At 37.8% G+C, this 22,962-nt stretch overlaps 1 protein-coding gene across 2 annotated transcripts in view; it reads left to right on the top strand.

Annotated features, from left to right (window-relative positions):
• Iqch (IQ motif containing H) overlaps positions 1 to 22,962 on the top strand; it is a 212,340-nt gene that overhangs the window by 82,959 nt on the left and 106,419 nt on the right. The window contains exons 7-9 of one of the 2 annotated variants that reach the window (XM_047540480.1): positions 4,062 to 4,190; positions 17,188 to 17,264; positions 19,334 to 19,372. In XM_047540480.1, coding sequence (XP_047396436.1) covers positions 4,062 to 4,190; positions 17,188 to 17,264; positions 19,334 to 19,372 — 245 coding nt within the window. Of the gene's footprint in view, positions 1 to 2,548; positions 2,613 to 4,061; positions 4,191 to 17,187; positions 17,265 to 19,333; positions 19,373 to 22,962 lie in introns of those variants that run through there. The other variant, XM_047540479.1, reaches the window with a different exon arrangement.

Raw genomic sequence — 22,962 nt, 5'->3', positions numbered from 1 at the left:
AAGGAGAACAGATCCTCATGAAGACTATGCAGATTACTCTGTTGCCATGAAAAGCAAGGAGTCTCAATGAGAATTTCTGAATGTGGGAGACAGGGAGAGCACAACGAATTAGAAGTTTAATTTTCTGAGAATTTTAGGAATATCCAATTTATTACATAAGTCCTTATTTATCTCTATAAGTCAGTCAAAACAGAGCTCCTTTAAAGGCCTTTATGCTCTAATTTATTAATGCTTTCTGGAGACAGGAAAACCTCCTACAGTAACAATGAGGGGTAATGGGCTTTCTGAGCGACACATGCACACACATAGATACAGGGCACATGCACCAGAAATTCTACAATTTCAGCCACAACTGAAAAATACAAAAACCTAACAGTACGGGACTTACAGTATCGAAGTTGTTTTCCTTCCTCCTGGGCATGAAATTCCTAATTGATTTCAACTCCCAACAGATAAACACTAACCAAATCTCTTCTCTATCCTCTTTCACCCAGCAGGGGAACAGATCTCTAGAAGACATTAATCCATTTACAGAGATTACCAAATTCCAATCACTGCAGCTACCAACAGGAAATAACTCGTCATAAATCAATAGAGTAGAATTAAAATTAGAAAAATAAATTTCCACAAAGTTCTATGCCACTTTGAATTCACCTATGGAAGTCAAGGATAAAAAAAAATAAAATAAAACACCTGGGCTTGGCTGTCTGTGAGGTACACCATTTCTGATGATTTCAGGTGATGCTTGCTGTTCTTGGTGGGTCCTCCAAACCTGTTAAAGGATGATTAAAAAAAAAAAAGTAAAGTCATTATGTAAATTGAACATGTCAAAGACTATATTTAGATCATTAATTAAATGAGGCAACCAGTAAGATGTTACAGGTGATTCGTAGAACCCAAATAAGATATATCCACAAATCAAGAATATTGAAATGAATTTGCAAATGGATACAAAACTGGCTTTTTAGATGGAAGAGTTGTTCTCCATGTGACAGAACTTATTTTCATATGTATAGACAAATTATTTACATTACTATCATATTTCTGCACTTTAAACCTTAATCTTTTTTCTTTAATTTAAAAACATTTTTTTAGTTATACACGACAGTAGAATGTATTTTGGCATATTATACATACATGGAGTATAACTTCCCATTCTTGTGGTTACACATGATATGGAATTTCACTGGTCATGTATTCATATATGAACATAGGAAAGTTATGTCAAATTCATTCTACTGTCTTTCCTAATCCCTCTCCCTTCCCTTCATTCCCCTTTGTATATGAACTTCTATTCTTCCATTCCCCTTATTGTGTGTTAGCATCCACATATCAGAGAGAACATTCAGCCTTTGGTTTTGGGGGATTGGCTTATTTCACTTAGCATGATAGTCTCCAGTTCTATCCATTTACTGGCAAATGCCATAACTTCATTCTTCTTTATGGCTGAGTGATATTCCACTATATATATATATATATATATGTATATTTTATACATATACATATATATATATATATATATATATAAAATATATTTTTTTCTCACATTTTCTTTATCTAAGAATCTGTTGAAGGGCACCTAAGCTATTGGGAATTGAGCTGTTGTAAACATTGATGTGGTTGTGTCACTGTAGTATGCTGATTTTAAGCCCTTTGAGTATATGCCAAGAAGTGGGATAACTGGGTCAAATGGTGGGTCCATTCCAAGTTTTCTGAGGAGTCTCCATATTTTCAGAGTAGTTACACCAATTTGCAGTCCTAACAGCAATGTAAAAGTGTACCTTTTTCCCCACATCCTTGCCAACATTTATCATTATTTTAAATCTTAATCTTTACAGAATTATAAAATACACAGTCAAAACAAAAGTACAGCCTCTACAGAGTCAGGTAATCTTCAGAGTTCCAGCATCTCCATTAAAAAAAAAAAAAAAAAAAAAAAAAAATCCAGTAATTTTTTTTGCTTACATCAAAGTCTTAATTTTTCCTTTTGTCAAAAATTATGTAAATTGCTTCAACCCAGTACTGAAGTAAAGATTAAAACCATGCTTATATTCTTCAAAAGTCTCAGAGAATGAAACTAACTCTTTAAAGTATAATGATTTTTAAGGAACCCAGTTTCTCACCTCTGCAAAACAGGCATAGTTCTTGGACATTTTAGATTTGGTATTTACAGGTGGAAAATATTTGCGAGGACAAAGAACTAATATTCCTGTCACTGGGACAGGGGGCCTGAGAAGGTTTCCTCCAAAGGAGGTGAACCTGGACTCAGGTCATGAAGCTCCTTGATGTCATTGCAGAAAGGAATTTAGGGATGGTTTGAAGTAAGGAACACATTGATTAAAATCAATGAGATTTTGAGAGGAAATACACTCTGTGAGATAGGGTGGAGTGGCAGTGTTAGGGAAGCAAATTTATGCATGTAAAATCTACCACACAGATTGAAGACGGTGTTTTGAGTCTCCCTTTGTGTTGGTAACTGGACTTGTCGACCAGGACCGTCTAGGGGTTCTTTTGTTTTTGATGTGTTTTGTTTTGTGGTTCTGAACAGTACTACATCGGTGTGCCTGTGGAGGAGGTCTCATCGATGATTAAATAGGCTGTTTGTGATCAAGGTATGTGAAAGTGATCATTTAATCTGGACTTTTAATCCACATGAAAGCGAACTTTAATCACGGCACTCCTGCGTTGTCCTGCAGGCCCCCTTTCTGCCCATCCTACCTCACTGCTATTTTTAAGAACATATTTCAACCAGTTCTAGTGTTATAGAAATTAAAGCCTTTTACTAATTTAAAAGAGGGTTTAGAAAGTTGTGCCCTGGATCAGTCGTTCTTAAGTTTTGAGTGGGAAAGATTGACCTAGAGGGTTTATTTAACTTCTATGTTACTGGGCCCAATTCTGGTGGTTCCTGGAGGCCCTGACAGTTCTGAAGTGGGGCCCAGGAATTTTCACTTTCAGTAAGAAAATCTTCCTCCAAATGACCTGCTCGAGGTAAAGTGGAGATTTCTGTCTGGAATCATTGTGTTACAAGCGATATTCTCATCTGCTCTCCAACCTTTCAGCGATGATTCTTCTGAATTCCTGAAACACAAAACTAACATCTTCAAAAGCAAGATAATATAGTCCAAAATAATACCAGTCCCTCTTAGAATTTGTGACAAACCCTTCAACTTAGTCCAACTTGGTACACCATTTGTAGACTAGGAATTTGTTGAGATCCAGAATTCCTAACTTATCTTTCTATTATATAATAGAACAATGAGAAACTGAAACCCTACCACAAATTCACTCCAAACAGTCCCCAAGTTTCTGCGTTTCTGGCATTTCTGGCTTCGATACAATAGATCTACCTTAATGAAAGTTCTGCCCCCAGCAGCAGGCTTTGTTCAATTATTCATGTATTCATTGATTTATTCATTTGTTTACTTATTTAACAATGTCTCTTGTCCTTAAAAAGGCTTGGCTCCCGCCTTGCTGACACAGTATGGGTTCCAGGAATTGTAAATTAGTTGCATTAATACTAACCGGGTTGCTCAGTTACACTGAAATAACGCATTTGAGCATTCATATCTTCTAGTGATATGAGAAATGTCTGAAGATAACTCCTTCTTTGATAAAGTATGACTGATTATAACAACAGGGGCATGGTTTCAAGCACACAGGTGTTCTTTTCTTTCTTTCCAACAAAGAATCTCCTTAGTTATTAAGAATGTGTGCCCGATTTCTCTGAATTTTAAAAAGAGTAACAATATTACCAATGATTGAGAATGTCATAAGTACAAGAAGTTTTAGTTTGCCGTGAAATTATATTTCTACCTTAAAATGAAATTACGTTCGTGTGATTTTATTTCCTGTAACAGCCATTGGAAATGACATTTTCCTCGAGTTAGAATATTAAGCTTAAATGAACGCATACTATAGCCATTTTTTTATCCAAAGGATTAGGGGCTAGCTATACCCTTTCAAAGGAGATGATGAATGGAGTAAGTTACATTCGTGAAGTTTATAGAGCTCACACTTGGTGAAATGACTTAAACTCAAATTCTGTCAACCTTCTTTCTTAGGGATTTTAAACATGATAGAACGAGGCTTGATTCCCCCCACAGCAAGGATTACTTTCAAGAATCCACCCGTTATGCCCAGAGCAGCTCCTCTGCATAGTTTTGGTAAATCGCACAAGATTCCAGTCTCCGGTAAGACACTCCTGACTCCACCCTCTGGGTTTACACCGAAAATGCCTCCCCACAAAATCTCCTCTACTAGTGGGCAACTTTTAGCCTTGCAAATAGCCTGAGTTTTACTTTAACGAGTAAAGTAACTTTAGGGTAAGTCAGCATTTCTGCTCTTCCAGTGCTTAGTTCTAGTGGGAGACACTGATGATCAGCAGGTAAGTAAAGGAGAATTTAAGCTAGAGATACGTGCTAGCGGTAACGACACGGGTGAGAGGAGGGGAGGGAGGGAATGTCTCTCAGAAGAGTGAGGCTTGAGCTGAGATCCAAAAGAGAAGAAAAAACCAGGCATTTAAACATCTAGGGAAGAGCATTCCAGATATAGACCAGGGCCGCAGCAAAGGCCCTGAGGATTAAGGAGAAAATGAGGAAGAAGACCAGGCCCCCAGCAAGGGAGAGAGGAGGCAAAGACCAGGCAGGAGAGACGGCCAGGTTCTATGATGTAAGCTAAAGCCAAGATGGCACATGGGTCTCAATATTCTTCCCTGTTCCGTAGTGATGGGGTTGTGGGTGAGACAGTAAAGACAACACTTCCCAGTCTCCTTACAGCTGGGTGTGCCATGTGACCAGATTCTGGGGTGTAGCAGAAGTGGAGAGGGAAAGGCACAGGCACTCTGGATCTCCATGTGGAGACTGGCAGGGTCGCCCAGCTGGACCTAGACGCACTCCCTTCCGACTGTGTGTGTAATAGAAAAAGAAACTCTTCCTTCCTTTAAACCACTTGGCATATCTTTAGATCTTTCTCTTTAAAACATCTTAGACTATAGCAGGACCAGCATGGCATTCCTCCAAACCATGGCAAGGAGTTGGTTTTAATCCTAATTGGGAACTCACTGGAAGGTTTAAAGAGGAGAATGAGGTCATCCCATTTTTGTTTTAATAAAGCCATTTGGATCGCTTTGTGATAAAGAATCACAGGGGCTCATGAGTGGAAGCAGGAAAACTAGTTAAAAGTATGTGGCAGCAAACCAGGTGTGAGATGATGGTGGAATTGAGGAGGACGTTATCAGTGTAGATAAGTATAGGAACTTAGGTTATATTTTGGAGGTGGAGCCATGAGGATGTGCTGAGGGAAAGAGAGGCATCAAGAACAAGTATGTTTGAATGTTTTCATGAATATGTATCAACACACCCCAATTTTGTATCCATTCTGCTCTGATGGGGATTTCAGTGGTTTACACCATAGGGCTGTGAGGAATAGCAGTACCACGAACATTCTCGTGTATGTCTTTTAATGCCAGTGTATGTGTGATTCTGTTGGATATGTGTCAGGGAATGAAACCATTGAGCCATAGGATATACACATGCTCAGATTTAACAGATGCTGCCAAACAGCTCTCCAAAATGCTTACATTGATTTATTTTCCTGTTAGTAGAATCTGAGAGTTCCAGAACATTCATCTTGGTCAACACCTAATATTTCAGTTTTTCACCTTTGAGACATCCTGAAAAACCTATTGTGGTATATCTCTATGGACCTAGTTTCATTCCCCTGATGACCAATAAAACGGAGCTCTTTGTGTGTGTGTGTGGGGGGGCAGGGATTGAACACAGAGGTACTTAACCACTGAGCCGCATCCTCAGAACTTTTTATATTTTATTGAGAGACACAATCTCACTGAGATGCTTAGGGCCTCACTAAGTTGCTGAGGCTGGCTTTGAACTCACAATCCTCCTGCCTCAGCCTTGAGCTGCTGGGATTATAGGTATGTGCCGCTGCACCTGGGTTGAGCACCTTTTTTGATATGTGTATTTGTCATTTGAATACCCTCTTTTATAAAGTGACTTAAGCCATTGATCGTTTTATTTTAAGTTGCATTGTCTTTCTTGTTTTAACTGATGTATAGGAATTATCTATATATTCCAAAGATAATCTTTTATCACATATGTATTGCAAATAATTTTTTCTACTCTGTGGCTTGATATTTCACCCTCTTGATGTCTTTTAAAAATTAAACTTTTAGTATTGAACTAATTTTAGCTTCATATGAAGTTGTAAGAAGTAACGCAGAGAGACTCCTCGTACTTTCCTCCAACAGTAGCGTACTGAAACACTGCAGCACAATATCACAGTCAGGATATCGACACAGTCAAGCTATGAACATGCCTGTCACCATGAGGGCTCCTCCCGTTGTCCTCTTGTGGTCACACCTACTTCCCTCCACCCCATGCCTCCTTAATCCCTAGGAAACAAGAACCTGTTCTCCATTTCTATAAATTTATCATTTCAAGTATGCCATATGGGTGAAGTCATATGGTGTGTGACCTTTTGAGGTTGACTTTTTTCACTCAGCATTATTTTCTGGAGAGTTCTCCAGGTTGTAACTTTTATCAGCAGTTTCCTATTTATTGCTGAGTAGTATTCCCTGTCAGAATACCACAGTTGCTAAGGCATTCACCTGTTGGAGGACATACAGCTTGTTTCCTGTTTAGGGTTACTATAAAGAAAGCTGCTATAGATATTCGTGTACAGGTTTTTGTATGAACCTATGTTCTCATTTCTTTAGGATAAATACCCAGGAGTATAATTGCTGGTACTTATGGTGCTTGCCTGTTTATTACTCTACGTACATTTAGAGCCACATTGGAGTGTTACAAATTTGTTCCTACCATCAAGTATAACTTAGAAATTTTAAGAGAAAAAGGAATGTTATTTTTATCCAGCTTTTTGCTTACCCTGTACTTTCTTCCCTTGTAATGCTCCAAGTTCCTTTCTTGTATCATTCCCTTTCTGTGTAGAGAATTTCCTTTCACCCTTCTTGTAGAGTCAGTGTATTAGCGACAAAGTGTTCTTATTTTGCTTCATCTTGGAATCTCTTGGTTTCCTTCTTCATTCTTGAAGGATATTTTCACTGACTATGGGATTCTGGGTTGACAGCTCTTTCCCTCAGCACTTGGAGGGAAAAAAACTGCCATTTCTTTTCAACCTCTGTGGTTTCCAGTAGGTCATTTGAAAAACTTCCCCCACTGGTAAGGAAGGTATAGCTTTTCTCTTGCTTCTTTGAACATATCAACCCTCTGTTTTCAACTTTCACAAATTTGCTTATGATGTGTCCTGGTGTCCTGGTTGGATTTCTTTGGTTTTATCCTATTTCAGGTTAGCTCTGCTTCTTGAATCTGTAAGTTTATATTTTGGCACATTTGGGAAGTGTTCAGCTATGTTTCTCTGAGTACTCTTCTCAGCCTTGCCTTGTCTCCTCCCCATCTACGGACACAGTGATACAAACATGAGCTATTTTGCTACTCCAGTTCCTGGAGGCACTCTTCACTTCTTTCCAGTCCCTTTTTTCTGTGTTATGCAGATGGGTAGTCTCTACTTTTCTAAAGTCTAGTTTGCTGATTTCTCTGTCCCCTTCATTCTTTTGTTGAGACCAGCCACTAGATTTTGCATTTAGGTTTTTATATTTTTCAATTCTTTAGAATTTTCATTTGGTTCCTCTTTATATATTCTTTTGTTTCTTTTTGTACTGGGGACTGAACCCATGGGTGCTTAACCACTGAGTCACATCCTCAGCCCTTTTTATTTTGAGACAGGGTCTCACTAAATTGCTTAGGGCCTTGCTAAGTTGCTGAGGCTGGCTTTGAACTTGTAATCCTCCTGCCTCAGCCTCCCAAATTGTTGGGATTACAGGAATGCACCACTGTATCTGGCATATATTCTGTCTTTGGGAATCTTTATATTTTTCATTTATTTCAAGCATGTTTGTAGTTGTCTGGTTTTTTACATTTTTACAATGGTTGCGTTATAGTCTTTGATATTTCCAAGATCTCTGTTATCTCAGTGTTGGTATCCAGTCACTGTCTTTCTTCATTTAGTTTGAGATCTTTCTGCTTGGATTAGTGATCTTCTGCTGACACCTCAACATTTGGAGTATTATAAGATTCTGGTTCTTATTTATATCTGTTTATCTGGTACCTCTGACACTCTATTTATTCCATATCCATGTAGGGAATAAGCCCAATTAGTTGTAACATGTCTGGATTTCATTTGCTAATATGGTATTTTGTTTACAGTTTGTGCATTTCTGTTGTGTATGATACTGGCCTATATTAATTCCTTCCCTGCCGTGTTTTCCTTGGGTTTTATTTTATTTTTTAAATTTGTTTTTTAACTGACACATGAAAATCATACATATTAATTGGGTGCCATGCTGTATTTCAATACATGTATACATTGCATAATGTTGAAATCAGGTTAAGCAGATTTATCCCCTGAAACATTTATCATTTCTATATAGTGAAAACTTTAAAACTCCTTTTATCTAATCTTTTGAAATGTACAGTACATTATTGTTATCTGTAGTCACCCTACTATGCAATAACAGCACACCAGAACTTCTTCCTCCTATCTAACTATAACTTAGGATCCATCGACTGACATTTCCCCATCCCTTCCCCCACCCATGCTTTCCCCCACCTCTGGTAACCACATTCTACTCCCCGTTTCTATCTACAAGATAACCTTTTTAAAATTCCATGCATGTGTGGGACCATGCAGTACCTGGCTTTCTGTGCCTGGCTTACTTTATTTAACACAGTGATCTCCAGTTCCATCCATGTTGTTGCAAATGACAAGATTTCATTCTTTTTTTGACTGAATGGCATTCCACTGTGTATGTTATCTGTGTTTCTCTATCCACCCATCATCTGATGGACACTTAGATTGTTTCCAGTTCTTGGCTATTACAAATAGTGCCTCAATGAACACGGGAATGCAGATGACTCTTCAACCACTTGACTTCATTTCCTTTGGATGTGTACCCAGTAGTGGGATTGCTGGGTCATATGGTAGTCATATTTTTAATTTTTTGAGGAATTTCCAAATATATTTTCATGATTTACAGTCCCACCAATAGTGTGCAAGAGTTCCCTATTCTCCACATTCTCACCAGCACTTTTTATCTTTGGTCTTTTTGAGAATAACCATTCTCACCAGGGTGAGGTGATTTCTTTTTTTTGTGTGGTTTTAATTTTCATTTCCCTGATGATTATTGATGCTGAAATTTTTTTTTACGTACGTGGTACTCTTCTTTTGAGAAATTTCTTTTCAGATCTATTGCCCATTGTAGTTTTTTCCCCTATAGAGTTTTTGGAGTTCCTTACATATTGTGAATATCAACAGTGTCACAAATAGTTTGCAAATATTTTCTCTTAGTCCATAATTTGCCTGTTCACTCTGTTGATTGTTTGTTTTGCTGTTCACACACTTTTTAGTTTGATGTAATCCCATTTGTCTATTTTTTGCTTTTGTTTTCTGTATTTTGGAGAGCTTTTCCAAAAAACCCTTGCCCATCTCAATGTTCTGAAGCACTTCCCCACTGTATTGCCTGAGTGGTTTCATGGTTTCAAGTCCTATATTTAAATCTTTGATCCAGTTTGCTTGATCTTTATAACTGGTAAGAGAGAGGAATGTAGGTTAATTCTTTTGCATGTGGTTATCCAATTTTCCCAGAACTATTTATTGAAAAGATTGTCCTTTCTCTGATGTGTGTTCTTAACACTTTTGTCAAAAATCAGTTGGTTATTGATGTGTGGGTTTACTTCTAGACTCTCTATTTTATTTTGTTGGTCTAAATGTTTGTTTTTATGCCAATACCATGCTATTTTGATTACTACAGCTTTGTAGTTGTTTTTTAGGATCTCAATGGTTTAATTAAATTTTATTTTTTAAAATTTTTCTTTTTATTTGTTTTATTAGTTATACATGACATCAGAATGCATTTTGATTCTTTGTGCACAAATGGAGCACAACTATTCATTTCTTTGGTAGTCAGTGATATAGTAATACCATTCATGGAATCAAACAAATACCTAGGGTAATGATGTCAATGTCATTCCCACCATCTTTCCCACTCCCCTGCCCCCTGTGCTCCCCTCACTCCCCTCTGCCCAATACAAAGTTTCTCCATTCATCCCTGCCCCCCTACCCCCATTGTAGGTCAACTTCCGCATATCAGAGAAAACATTTGACCTTTGGTTTTGGGGGATTGACTTATTTTGCTTAGCATGATATTCTCCAATTCCATCCATTTACTTGCAAATGCCATAATTTTATTCTCCTTTAAGGCTGAGCAATATTCCATTGTTTATATATACTACAAGTTCTTGATCCATTCATCTATTAAAGGGTATCTAGGTTGGTTCCATAGCTTAGCTATTGTGAATATTGATGTGGCTGCATCACTGTAGTATGCAGATTTTAAGTCTTTAGGGTAGAGACCAAGGAGTGGGATGGCTGGGTCAAATGGTGGTTCCATTCCAAGTTTTCTGAGGAATCTCCATACTGTTTTCCAGAGTAGTTGCACTAATTTGCAGTCCCACCAGCAATGTATGAGTGTACCTTTTTCCCTACATCCTTGCCAACACTTATTGTTGCTTGGATTCTTGATTATCACCATTCTGTCTGGAGTGAGATGATATCATATGTTTTAAAGTCAATGCCTCTTGCTTTATTCTTTTTACTCAAGATGGCTTTTGCTATTCATGTGTTTTTGTGGTTCCATATAAATTTTAGAAGTATTCTTCCAGTTCAGGGAAGAATGTCATTGATATTTTGATAGGAATCTATAAATTGCTTTAGGCAATTTGGGCATTTTTTTAAATCCTCTTCAGTTTCTTTCATCAATGTTTACAATTTTCATTATAGAGATCTTTTGCTTCTTCGGTTAAGTTTACTGCCAGTGTTTTTTGTAGCTATTATAAATGGGATGTGCTCTTGATTTCTATTTCAGATAACTTGCTAGTGGCATATAGCAATGCTATTGATTTTTCTATCTATTTTTGTATTCTGCAACTTTTGCTGAATTTGTTTATTAGTTCTAATTTTTTTTGGTGGAGTATTTGGGGTTTATTACATATGAGATCATGTCATCTGAAAACAGTGACAATTTGACTACTTCTTTTCCAATTTGAATACCCTTCATTTCTTTCTCTTGCCTGATTGCTCTGGCTAGAACTTCCAGAATTATGTTGAATACAAGGGGTAAAAGTGGACATCTTGTCTTGTTCCAGATCTTAGAAAGCTTTCAGCTTTTCCCCATTCCTCATATCATTAGCCATTGGTTATTAAAGATGGCCTTTATTATGTTGAGGTGTGTTCCTTTTATACCTAATTTATTCAACTTTTTTTATCATGGCTTGAATTTTATCAAATGCCTTTCCTGCATCTATTGAGATGATCATGTGGTATTTGTCCTTCATTCTGTTGATGTGGTGTTTCACAGCTATTGATTTGTGCATATTGAACCATCCTTGCATCCCTGGGATTAATCCCACTTGAACATGGTGAATAATCTTTTTAATGTGCTGTTGGATTTTGCTTACTAATATTTTGCTGAGGAATTTTGCATCTATGTTCATCAAGAATATTAGCCAGGAGTTTTCTTTTCTTCCTTCCTTTCTTTTTTCCTTCCTTCCTTCTTTCCTTCCTTCCTTTCTTCCTTTCTTTCTTTTACTTATGATTGTTGTTATGTCCTTTTCTTGTTTGGGTATCAGGGCAATACTGGTCTTGTCAAATATGTTCGGAAGAATTCTTTCCTCTTCTATTTTTTGAACAACTTAAGTAGAATTGGTATTAGTTCCTTCAATGTTCAGCAGTGAACTTGTAGTGAAACCATCTGCTCCTGGACTTTTCTTTGATGAGAGACTTTTTATTACCAACTCAATCTGGCTGTTATTGGTTTGTTCATGTTTTCAGGTTTTCTATTTCTTCATGATTCAGCATGATATGCTGTACATTTTTGGAATTTGTCAATTCCTTCTATATTATCAAATTTGTTGGTACTTTTGTTCATAATAATTTCTAATGATCTTTATTATTTCTGTTATATCAGTTGTAATGTTTCCCTTTCCATCTGTGATTTTTATTTATTCATCTTATTTCTGCTTTTCTAAGTCTAGCCAAAGGGTTTGTTTATTTTGTTATCTTTTCAAAGAACCAACAAGAAACCAGCCTCTCGCTTGATCATTTATATTGTTTGTTGTTGTTGTTGTTAGACTCCATTTCATTTATTTACGCTCTGATCTTTATTATTTTTTCCTCTTACTAATTTTAGGTTTGGTTTGTTCTTGTTTTTCTACTTCTTTAATAGCAGTGTAGGTTATTTATTTGAGATCATTGTACTTGTTTCAATGTGGGCATTGATTTCTATAAACTTCCCTACTAGTATTGCTTTTGGTATGTCTCCATTTTAATTTACTTCAAGAACACTTTTAATTTCCTTCTTGATTTCTTCCTTGATCCATTGGTTGTTCCAAAGTAAGTTGTTTAATTTTCACGTACTTGTTTAGTTTCCAAAGTTCTTCTTGTTATTTCTAGCTTTATTGCACTGTGGTCAGAAAAGATACTCTATGTGATTTCAGCTTTTAAAAATTTATTGAGACCTGTTTTGTGGTCTATCATAGGATCTATTCTGGAGAAACGTTCCATGTACTTGTGAGAAGAATGTGTATTTACCAGCTGTTGAATGGAATGTTCTATAGATATCTCTTAGGTCCAATTGGGGTAAGGTATAATTTAACTCTATTGTTTCTTTGTTGGTTTTCGGTCTGGATAATCTGTTTATTGCTGAAAGTGGATTGTTAACATTTCCAACTACCATTTTTTGGAATCTCTCTCTCCCTTTAGGTCTTTTAATATTTGCTTTTTAATTTGGGTGCTCTGATATGGAGAACATACATATTTAGAATTGTTATTTCTCTCCTATTGCTGAATTGATTCTTTTATCTTTATAAAACAACCTTATCTCTTTTTACTGATTTTGATTTAAAAATTGGTTTTCTCTGATAAACTATGGCTACACCTGCTTTATTTTGAATTCTATTTGCATGGAGTATCTTATTCCATCCCTTCACTCTCAGCCTAGTGTATGTTTACAGGTGATGTGAGTTTCTTGCAAGCAACATATGGTTGGGTTTTCTTTTGTTTTTTAATCTATTCATTTACTCTAGTCTTTTAACTAGAGAATTGAGTCCATTTATTTTCGGGGTAATTATTGATGGGAAGATTTTACTATTGCTGTTATGCAACCTATTTTCTAGTTTTGTTGAATTTCCTTTCTTCCTCTCTCTTGCAGTCTTCCTTCATGGTTAAGTGAATTACTTTGTGTGCTTTGATTTCTTGCTTATAATTTTTGCTTTGTCTATTACAAATTTTTGCTTGGTGGCTACCATGAGGCTTACAAAAATATCTCTTGATTATAACAAACAATTTTGAAATGATAGCAACTTAGCATGATTGTAAAGATAAGAACAAAACCAAAGAATAAGAAAAATATACTAATAACTTTCTAATTGCACTTCATTCCTCCCCACATTTTGAATTTTTGATATTTGTTTTACATCATTCTATATTGCCTATCTCCCAACAACTTAATGTAGTTGTTAGTATTTTTAGTAGTTTTGTTTTGTAGTATTAATTCTAAAGATGTGGATGTTTTATGCCCATGCTTACAATATTGGAGCATTCTGAATTTTTATAATTTCTCTCACCAGTGAGTTTATACTTTCCTGTTCTTTCTTACTCTTTCTTTTAGTTTACACTTCCTTTAGCATTTCTTGGAGAAGAGGTCAGAGGAGATATATTCTCTCAATTTCTGTCTGTCTGTCTTTATCCCTCCTTCATTTCTAAAGGATAGCTTTTCTGGATACAATAGTCTCAGTTCAGTTTTATTTTGTTTTTCCTTTTAGTACTGTGAAAATCTCATGCTACCATCTCCTGGCTCCTAAGATTTCTGCTGAGACTTCTGTCATCAGGTGAATTGGGACACCCCCATATGTGTTTCTTTTCTCTTGCAGCCTTGAGAACCTGCTCTTTCCCCTTCACCTTTGAGAGTTTGATTATAAGCTGTCTTGGGGTATACATGGTTGGGTTAAATTTGACTGGTGCCTTTTGACCTTCCTGTACCTGGATATTTGTATCCTTCTCTAAGTTTGAAAGTATTCTGTTATTATTCCATTGAATAAATTTCTACCCCTTTGCATTCTCAGTCTTTCCTGAACCCCAATAATCTGAACATTTGCTTTTTTAATACTGCCCCAAAGTTCCCATAAGCTTTCTTCATTTCTCTTCATTCCTTTTTCTTTTTCTTTTTTTCCGCTTTCGATTGCATATTTTTAGCTAGCCTCTCTTTGAGCTGACTGGTTCTTCTGTTTGATCTATCCTACCATTGATGCCTTCTATCTTGTTTTTAATTTCGTTGAGTGTATTTTCAGCTCAAGAATTTGATTTTTAAAACTTGATTTCATCTCTTTAAGTTTTTCTGTTAGAATAGAGAAAGATTTCTCTGTGTTTTCCTGAAGCTTATCAAATTTCCTTAAAACAGTTATTTTAAATTCTCTACCTGAATGTTCTCCCACACTGATTACTGCCTGATCCTATTTTGGCACTTTATTTTAAATGTGAGATGAAGTCATGGTTTCCTAGATGCTCTTGATGCTTGTTGGTATGTGACATAATCTGGGCATTGAAGAATTGGGTATTTATTCTAGTCTTCCTAATCTGACTTTGTGTTTCTCCTACCAGAAATTCTAAGCAGGCTGCTTATTTTCTCTGAACCTATAATCACTTCTATTTCAGCACTGGATGGCACCTGGGTCCATATTTGCCAGGAGTCTGCTCGTGGTGTGTCACTGTTTCAGTATTAAAGGATAATTCAAACCCAAGTTCGTCCCAGATACACTGTTAGGGTATTGTTCAGAAAGAAACAGAAGAGTACCTAGAAAGAATAGTCTGTTCCAACAAGTCTTTCAGTGGGGCCAGGGTAGGCCCATATGCCTCATTCACAGTTACTGGCCTGTGGTCAGGCACTAGAGGATTCTGCCTAGTCTTGTATGGACTGGATGCATCAGCCCCAAGCTCCTATGTCATACCTGTAGCACCAATGCCACTAAGCTGAGCCCACAGCTTGCTAAGACCATCGCAACACTGGGGTAGGCCCATGGCCCACACTGCTGTAGGCTATCTCATGGCTATAAGATAGGGCAATAGATTTGGGCATTATATACACATTCTGGGTAGGCAGAAGGGGAAAAGAATGTTGTAGGTCTCATCCCAGAAGCTTTTAAGTATACTTTTTTTTAAATCTCACTGGTCACATGGCTGCTGTTAAGGAAGTCTAGGAAAGTAAATGTTTCAGGGATAGGGTTTGAGTTAGAATTAGGATTAGGAACATACTTATGCTAAATACTTAGTATAATGACTTAGGCTTAGTCTGACACATTCATGAAAATTCTGATCTTGTTTGTTGAATAGTTAAGTATATTTAATATTTAGATATATTAAATTTATTTGTTGTTTATCTGAAATTAAAATTTAACTGTGCCCTTTATATTTTGCTAAATCTGACAACCGTGAGAACTAGGCATACTGTTACCCTGAAAAAATTTGGGGCTCTAAAATTAGCAAGGAAGAAAGAAGGATGACTACTTGATGGGCAGGTACCTTTAACTACCACAGAGGCATATGAGTTTGTCAAGAAAAGACATGTTTTGTTTTGTTGTTTTCCTCTGACATTACCTCTGGCAATATTTATCATAAATATTTTTCCAGGAAGTAAAGTGAGTAACAAAATAGGAAGTAACTTAAGATTTTGTTAAAGATGCAGTCACATGGCTGGGGAGATAGCTCAGCTGGTAGAGAGCTTGCCTCACAAGCACAAGGCCCTGAGTTCGATTCCCAGTACTGCAAAAAAAAAAAAAAAAAAAAAAAAAAAAAGATGCAGACACATTCTTCAAATGCAAATGTTCCATAAAATGCAAGCCTACACAAAATTATAACTTAGCAATATTAGTGTTTATTCAGGTAACTAAGAAAATTCTTAGAGATACCATCAACTGTGGATTATACATGTGGAATTATAAATCTTTAAGATCTTTATCCTATCAAAACACATTAAAATCTTACAAAAGTCCTTTAAAAGTTGAAAACCTGTCAGCTATTTTATTACTATATGGGAATTTAGCCTCAAATCTCACTTGCCTGCAGAAACCTGAAAATTAAACAAAAGGTGAGTTGCGGTGTGGACTCACCTGCAGAACTGGAAAAGCAAAGCCCAAAACAGACAACAGAGCAGGCTAGTGCAGAAGTCAAGACAAAACCACAGAGGCTTAAAGTGGGATCTGCAGACACCAGGACGCACTGGCCAGCTGCCAGGGGAGGAGGGAACACAAGTCCCAGGGAGTCTTGCTGGAGAAGGGAAACCAGACAGGGCCAGATGCAACAAATAAATCCCTAGTGTGGAGGTGAGTTTCAATGCTCTGAAATTCCTGCTAGTTTTTGAAAGATGGCAGACAACATTCTTGCAGCCTGCTTGAGGCAATGTGAGAGTAGAATCTCAAATAATTTATAGATATCCTTCACTAACACATTGCTTTTTATTGACATCTGTCAATTCTTTTCACAGAAAAGGGATTTGACTAGAAGGAATTGAGATGCCAAAACTATTAACTATGAATTATTGAGATGCAAGACTTATTGACTATAATAAAATAATTAATAACAATTAAAATAACCCTTTGGTGCTATTCATTTGTCTCACTCCCCCAAGTCATTTGAATTTTTTAGAATCATCTTTTAGAATACTCCATCATATGTAATTATATTAATTATCTTGCACATGAACTTGGGAATCTGGCTGTGTAAGGAAATCTTACAGTGAAACATTTTATAAGACAAACATTACTCTGACTTGTCTGCTTTTAAAACTTTGATCCAGGCAGTTTTCATCAGGCAGGCTGACCTTGCATTCTGATGGTGCTATTGCTCCCCACTCCGACCCCCTACTTTGGCTTTCCATTGGAAACCAGGCATCACCAGTGTTTCGTTGACTGGATATAGGAAAGACAGAGTGAACAGACAGGGGGCAAACAGCCATTTGACTTTCAAGGTACAAACCCAATAACAGCCACCCAGTGCCTCAGCCTCTTTCTGGAAGAGTTAACACTGTTCCACCTCCATCCACAGCCTCTTTCTATGGACCTCAGAAACCACCGCTGGCTCCAACAGAAGTGGAGGTGTCGCCCAAGAAACAAAAGCCAAAGGTATTCCCATTTCTAAGTACAGAAATAGAATTGTTCATACTTATAATATTGTCTGTGAGGATTTGGGTGATATCCACATATATACAGCGGTACCTTTCACATAGAAATAAGTGTTATTTCAGTTGCCACTGGGATGAATTTATTATTATTATTCACGGTGAATCCAGGACCTCACCCATACAAGGCAAGTGCTTTACCACTGAGTTACAACCCCAGTTCCTGACTTTAAAAGGGGGGATGATTGTACAATCAACTCTACCATGACACCATCACTGGGATCTAAGAAATTTAGCTGCATTATTGTGAGATGAAGGGGTTGAGTCAGCCTATGCTGCTAGCTGCTCAGGGGTCCAGGAGTCCATGGTACAATACTATTGCTGTATATCCAAATTGGTGTTGCATAGGGTATATCATTGTGAGATTTTTGTATATCACGTTTGTCTTGAAGCATAGGCTAAAAAGGCCAGTTTTGCACAGAAAGTCTTCTAAGGAGGAAGAGAAAGTAATTCTGTCTTCTTTATCATCAGTGCCTCAGAGTACAGTGACATTCATCCTCAGGGAGAGATGTCCCCAGTTCAGAGGTGCTGGACTTTTGTAGCTGACTTTCTTATGCTTGTGGGCCATGGACAGACTTATGATAATTAAAACTTTTCGCCACAGGAAGGAGACAGCTGGCAACGTCTTTTCTGGCTTATTCTGTGTGGTCATGCTTTCAGCTGCTCTCATAATAAAAAAAAAAAAAAAAAAAAAAAGAAAGAAAGAGAAACTGGAGAGCAGCGCTGAAGAAATCTATCCTCCAGAAATCTATCTGTGTCTCCAGAGTAGACTGCTTACCTGCTCCCCCAGGCCTTCATTTCCTAACACCCCCTCTTCCTCATGAGGTCTTCATGGTATTTTCAGTGTTGGTGGGCTGTTTCCCCTTAAGAGATTTCCAAGCTGTTTATGTAGCAGCATGTCATGTGACACCCTAGTTGCCATGGCAAATATTTGTGTTACATAAAAAATGTGAGTAAAAAAATCAATGTAAATGGCCAAATCCCAAGACAGACAGGCCTTCAGGCGAGTGTTTGGCCTGCACCATTATTGTTTCAGATTCAGCTGTTTAACAGGCTGTGAGAAGGCCAAGGGCTAATGTGCATAATGGAACAGGCGCAGGCACCTGTTTTGATTCCCACCCTGTTTGAGCGCTCAGATCCCACAGTTGCACTGAGAACAGATCTACAGGTAATACAAATATTGTGACTAAGTTTTAGCCGGTAAGTAGTTTATCTCAAGAAGAACTTAAAAAAAAATTATGATATATTTTCTAAATGCTAATTAGCCCTGGCTTTAATTTCCGCTGTTGACTTCACAAAGCTTCCTCCTACTGCTAGAAGCAGTAATATTTAAAGACTTCTCCCCGTGGTCCCAGATTGGTACGACATTTTTGAATTGAGACTTCAGTGTAAATGTAATTATTCATATACTTTGCTGAAAGTGTTGTGGACATGGACGTTAGAAAGCTAAGAGAGCCAGGCATGGTGCCACATGCCTGTAATCCCAGTGACTCAGGAGTCTGAGGCAGGAGGATCACAAATTTGAGGACAACCTGGGCAACTTAGTGAGATTCTGTCTTAAAAAAAAAAAGGACTGGGATTTAGCTCAGTAGTAGAGCACTCCTGGGTTCAATGTCATTACTGAAAACAGGTGAGGGAGCTGGAATCAGTTCAGACCTTGGATCAGGCTCCACCACTGGCCAGCATGGTGCCACACAGAGAAGCCCTTTTTTGTAAATTCTTTTCCTAGTGTTCCCTAGAAGTGGGACTTGGCATCTGATTATAGTTGTTTTGTAAATATTTATTTTGCCAAACTCTTTCCTGAAAGCAAAGGGGCTTGGCAAGCAGCCCATGGTAGTCTGGGGCTAGGAAAGGTCTTTCTAATTACTAGCTCCTGCCTGTGTGGAAAGGGAACAGGCTGGCCCATGGGGAAAGCCGGAAATCAGGGAGAGGGACTCTGAGGCGTCTATTTGTTTTGTAAAATTGCCCATGAGAGTCATTTTGATTTAAACTGTGTCTCATTCTTCATTGTAGGTGAAAGGCAGAAGGTCAAAAGGACATCTTGATAAGAAGGTCTGTAATTTGTGTGACTAGTTGAAATTTGGGGTCTGTCACCTGATGTCCCTTCCTTTTTGCTGTAGGGCAAAAGTATGGGAGCCACTTGACAGCTGGAGACAGCAACAAAGTTGCTTTTGCACTTCCTTTATAAAAGAAATCAGATCATCTTTTCAGGAAAACAAACACCATTTGCTTAAAGCAGAGTTCCTTTTTTTCCCCTCTGCTGGGACTAAACCACTTCTCAGTCTTCAGTCCAACAAATGATTCAGCATCCGCAAAATTTGACTGACTCACATCAGTCTTCAACCTCAAAGATTTTCATCATTCAAAGGTACTCTGAAAAAAGAAGCTGTTAAAAAAATTTGGCCTGCCCAGCACGTGATTATCTGTGCGTACACGTGCATGCATGTACACTCACACACCCCACGTATGGTGCGGTAGATGGGAGGCCATGGGATCTGGAGTTAAGCTGACCACAGTTAATGTAACACAAGGTTGGGAAAATGAAATGGTCTGCACAACGTGGCAAGCGGGTGTCAGCATTTGCTCGGGCCACACACTACTAATCCAACCCCTGAACAGGAAATGGGTATATGCTGGCTGGATTCTCCTCTTGTAGGAGATTAACTAACTTTGGCAAGTTGCTTAACTTCTCTGCACCTCATTTTCCTCCTCTGACAAATGAGGAGGATGCCTCCTTTTTTTAGGATTGATTCAAGGACAGAGGAGTTCATGTGTGCGAAAGTGCTTTGGAAAGAGAAAGTACTTTTATCATGACTCCTTGGCCCATTTTTAAAAGCATCTTCTAGGCTTTTCCTTTCTCAGGGATCTTCTTATCAGTAAGAATTTCAGAGGAAGATTAACCACCTCTTTTCAAAAAAAAAGAGTCCACCTTTTGTGTCTTCTTTTACATTCTCAGAGCTGTGACTAGAAAGGGCTCTGTTGCAACCATGATTGCAGATAGTCCTGCTGAATCCAAATTGCTCCTTGGTAAATTAATCAATGCATTTAGATCCTTCCTCTAGTTCCCTTGACTTCTTCCTGTGAGGAAATAGTGAGCTTGATGCTGCACTTCGAAAACAGAATGTGCTTTAAGAACACCAAGGTGTTATTTCTGTGGAATATTTGTAACTACTAGTGTCGATTGAACGTGTCCTGTGTGCGTGGCACCAAGCACCTTCCATACCTGCTGAAGCCTCATAGCAGCTGCAGAACCTCTGGTGGTCGTTACCCCGGGCCCACCCAGATGGTAAAGGACTGTGGAGGATCTAGCTGACAGTGAGGCCCCGGAGCTGTGCTGCTCTCTCCACATACCAGCTTGTGACTTCTTCCCCACGGAAGTTCCATTACTACTCCTGTCACTTCCAGCGCTACTGTTACTAGTGCTAGCCGCTAACGTGTTGAGGGCTTGCCCGCACCAGGCCCACTCCCGATGTCTTAAGTGGATCACATCCCTTCATTTTCACATCTCTCTGGAGTAGATGCTTTTATTATTCCTATTTTACTGGAAGGAACTGGGTACATAGAGGTTAAGTCATCCAACAAGTAAATGCCAAGGCTGGTATGTAAAACTGAACTGTGGGACTCCCAGAGCCCCAAAGCATTAAAAATTTTTAGAGATCTCAATCATTTTTCATGGAAATCTTTCTAAAACATGTTACATTTCCACCTATTCTGTAATTTAACATTTTCCCTGTCTGATACCATGTTTGCAGATGACAAGATTCTGTGTCTTTGTTTCCTTCAATATCAGACAGCAGGCGCCACCTCTGCTGTCCTGTCTGCTTCTATCAGCACTGACTTAACAGCCATTTCTAGATTAGTTAAGCGAACAATCAAAACTTCAGAAGTTGAGTAAGTTTGAGTCAGACTCTGCATAAGGATCCAAAGAATAAAATAAACCATAGAATGTAATATTCATTAGAGAAATTCAAGCAATTTTATTTTTAGAAATCTAGTTGAAGTTGTTGAGATTGCCTCTCTCAGAAAATATTTTTGTTATCTTAAAGCAAACACATTAACAGCTATGTTAAGATCCACTTAATTTTAATTAATATTTTGATAATTATTTGCATGGGTAAATCAAGTGAATATATTTATCAAAGCATAGGAATACAAACTAAATTCATGAAAACATTTGCTCCTGGGAAGAGGGAGAGAGATGAATGGAATCAAAAAGAAATACACATTATATATTTTATTATAATATATAATATCAAATATATACTATTTATAATATAATTTATAATGTTTTAATATAGTATATATAAATATGTATGTTTTATATATTTTTTAAATAGATATGTGACAAAGAAGACAAAAAATTAACAAGCTTCTGTGGTAGTTTTTCATATTATTATCTGTATCTCCAAAGCTTTTCCAAGTTAAAATCCAAATTGAAGGAAAAAATAATAGAAAACCCTATTTCCCAAGCCATACCTCTGCTGTAAGAATTCCTTCGATATAGAAAAACAGGTTTGGGTGATAACATTTTAATCTCAAACGTGGGATCTCACTTCTTTTAGTCATTTGTATGTTGTTACTTTCTTTTGTATTTTCCCAGCATATACTTGTGAGCTCTCCTTTGAAAACTGTGCTTATTTTATACGTGAGTCAGCTGAACAGTTTTAATCAGGCCACCTGTGTGACATTGAACATAGCTCTGCCCCTATATGTCTCCTTTCCTCCTATCTGTGTAAGGAGGAGATTGGACCAGGGGGCTTCCATATCTCCTTAATCCACACCCACCAGCCCCAGGGAAAGTTCCCAGCAGGGGGCTCGAGGCTCTCTACACCCACAGCAGCTCTGTCGTTCTCCCTCTTTACTGTCAAATTATATGGTGTATGAGCAGACTGTTCCAGGCTTAACCATATACACTTTGAAAGCCACTACAGGGTATCTCACTGCACTTTGGGCTTTAACTTGTCCTACCTGGTGGGGGAATAAAGCTACTTCTTAAAGACTGCAGAATACCGCTGTAGTTGACTCGGTGGTCCCTGTGCAATCTGATCTCCGTTCTTGTCTTGCCTAAAGTTTAGAGGACATTTCTTACTATGACAAGAATTAGAGCTCTGTGCTGGGCATGGTTGCACACACCTGTAATCCCCGCAACTCAGGAGGTTGAGGCAGAGGTTCACAAGTTCAAGGCCAGCCTCAGCAATTTAGGCCCTAAGCAATTTATTGAGATCCTGTCTCAAAATTAAAACTAAAAAGGGCTGGGGATGTGGCTCAGTGGTAAAGAGCCCCTGAGTTCAATTCCCAGTACCTCCCCCCCCAAAAAAAAGTCAGAGTTCTGCAGCTTGGAAATACGAAATGAGGTTCAAAAGCAAATACAAGACTATTTTACTCTCTTTTGGACTCATGTTCCCTTGTGAAACCTCATTTAAATAAGAATAGAAGAAAAAATCCAAAAACAGAAGAAAAACTGTATAATATTTTAAACCATTTTTCATTTTCTGTCATTCCTTAACTATTGCCACCCTCACCTATGATTTTTGACATAAATTCACATTTTCAAAGTCAATTTGATTATATATTTTTATTTGAAAAAACTTTTTTCTTGCAAGAAGTAACTGACAAGTGAAGCACCATAAGGATTGTTCTGG

The sequence above is a fragment of the Sciurus carolinensis genome, chromosome 2 (genome assembly GCF_902686445.1).
Source record: "Sciurus carolinensis chromosome 2, mSciCar1.2, whole genome shotgun sequence".
Classification (NCBI taxonomy): Eukaryota; Metazoa; Chordata; class Mammalia; order Rodentia; family Sciuridae; genus Sciurus; species Sciurus carolinensis.
The sequence above is the reverse complement of the archived record's forward strand: the minus strand, read 5'-3'. Positions and strand labels throughout refer to the sequence as shown.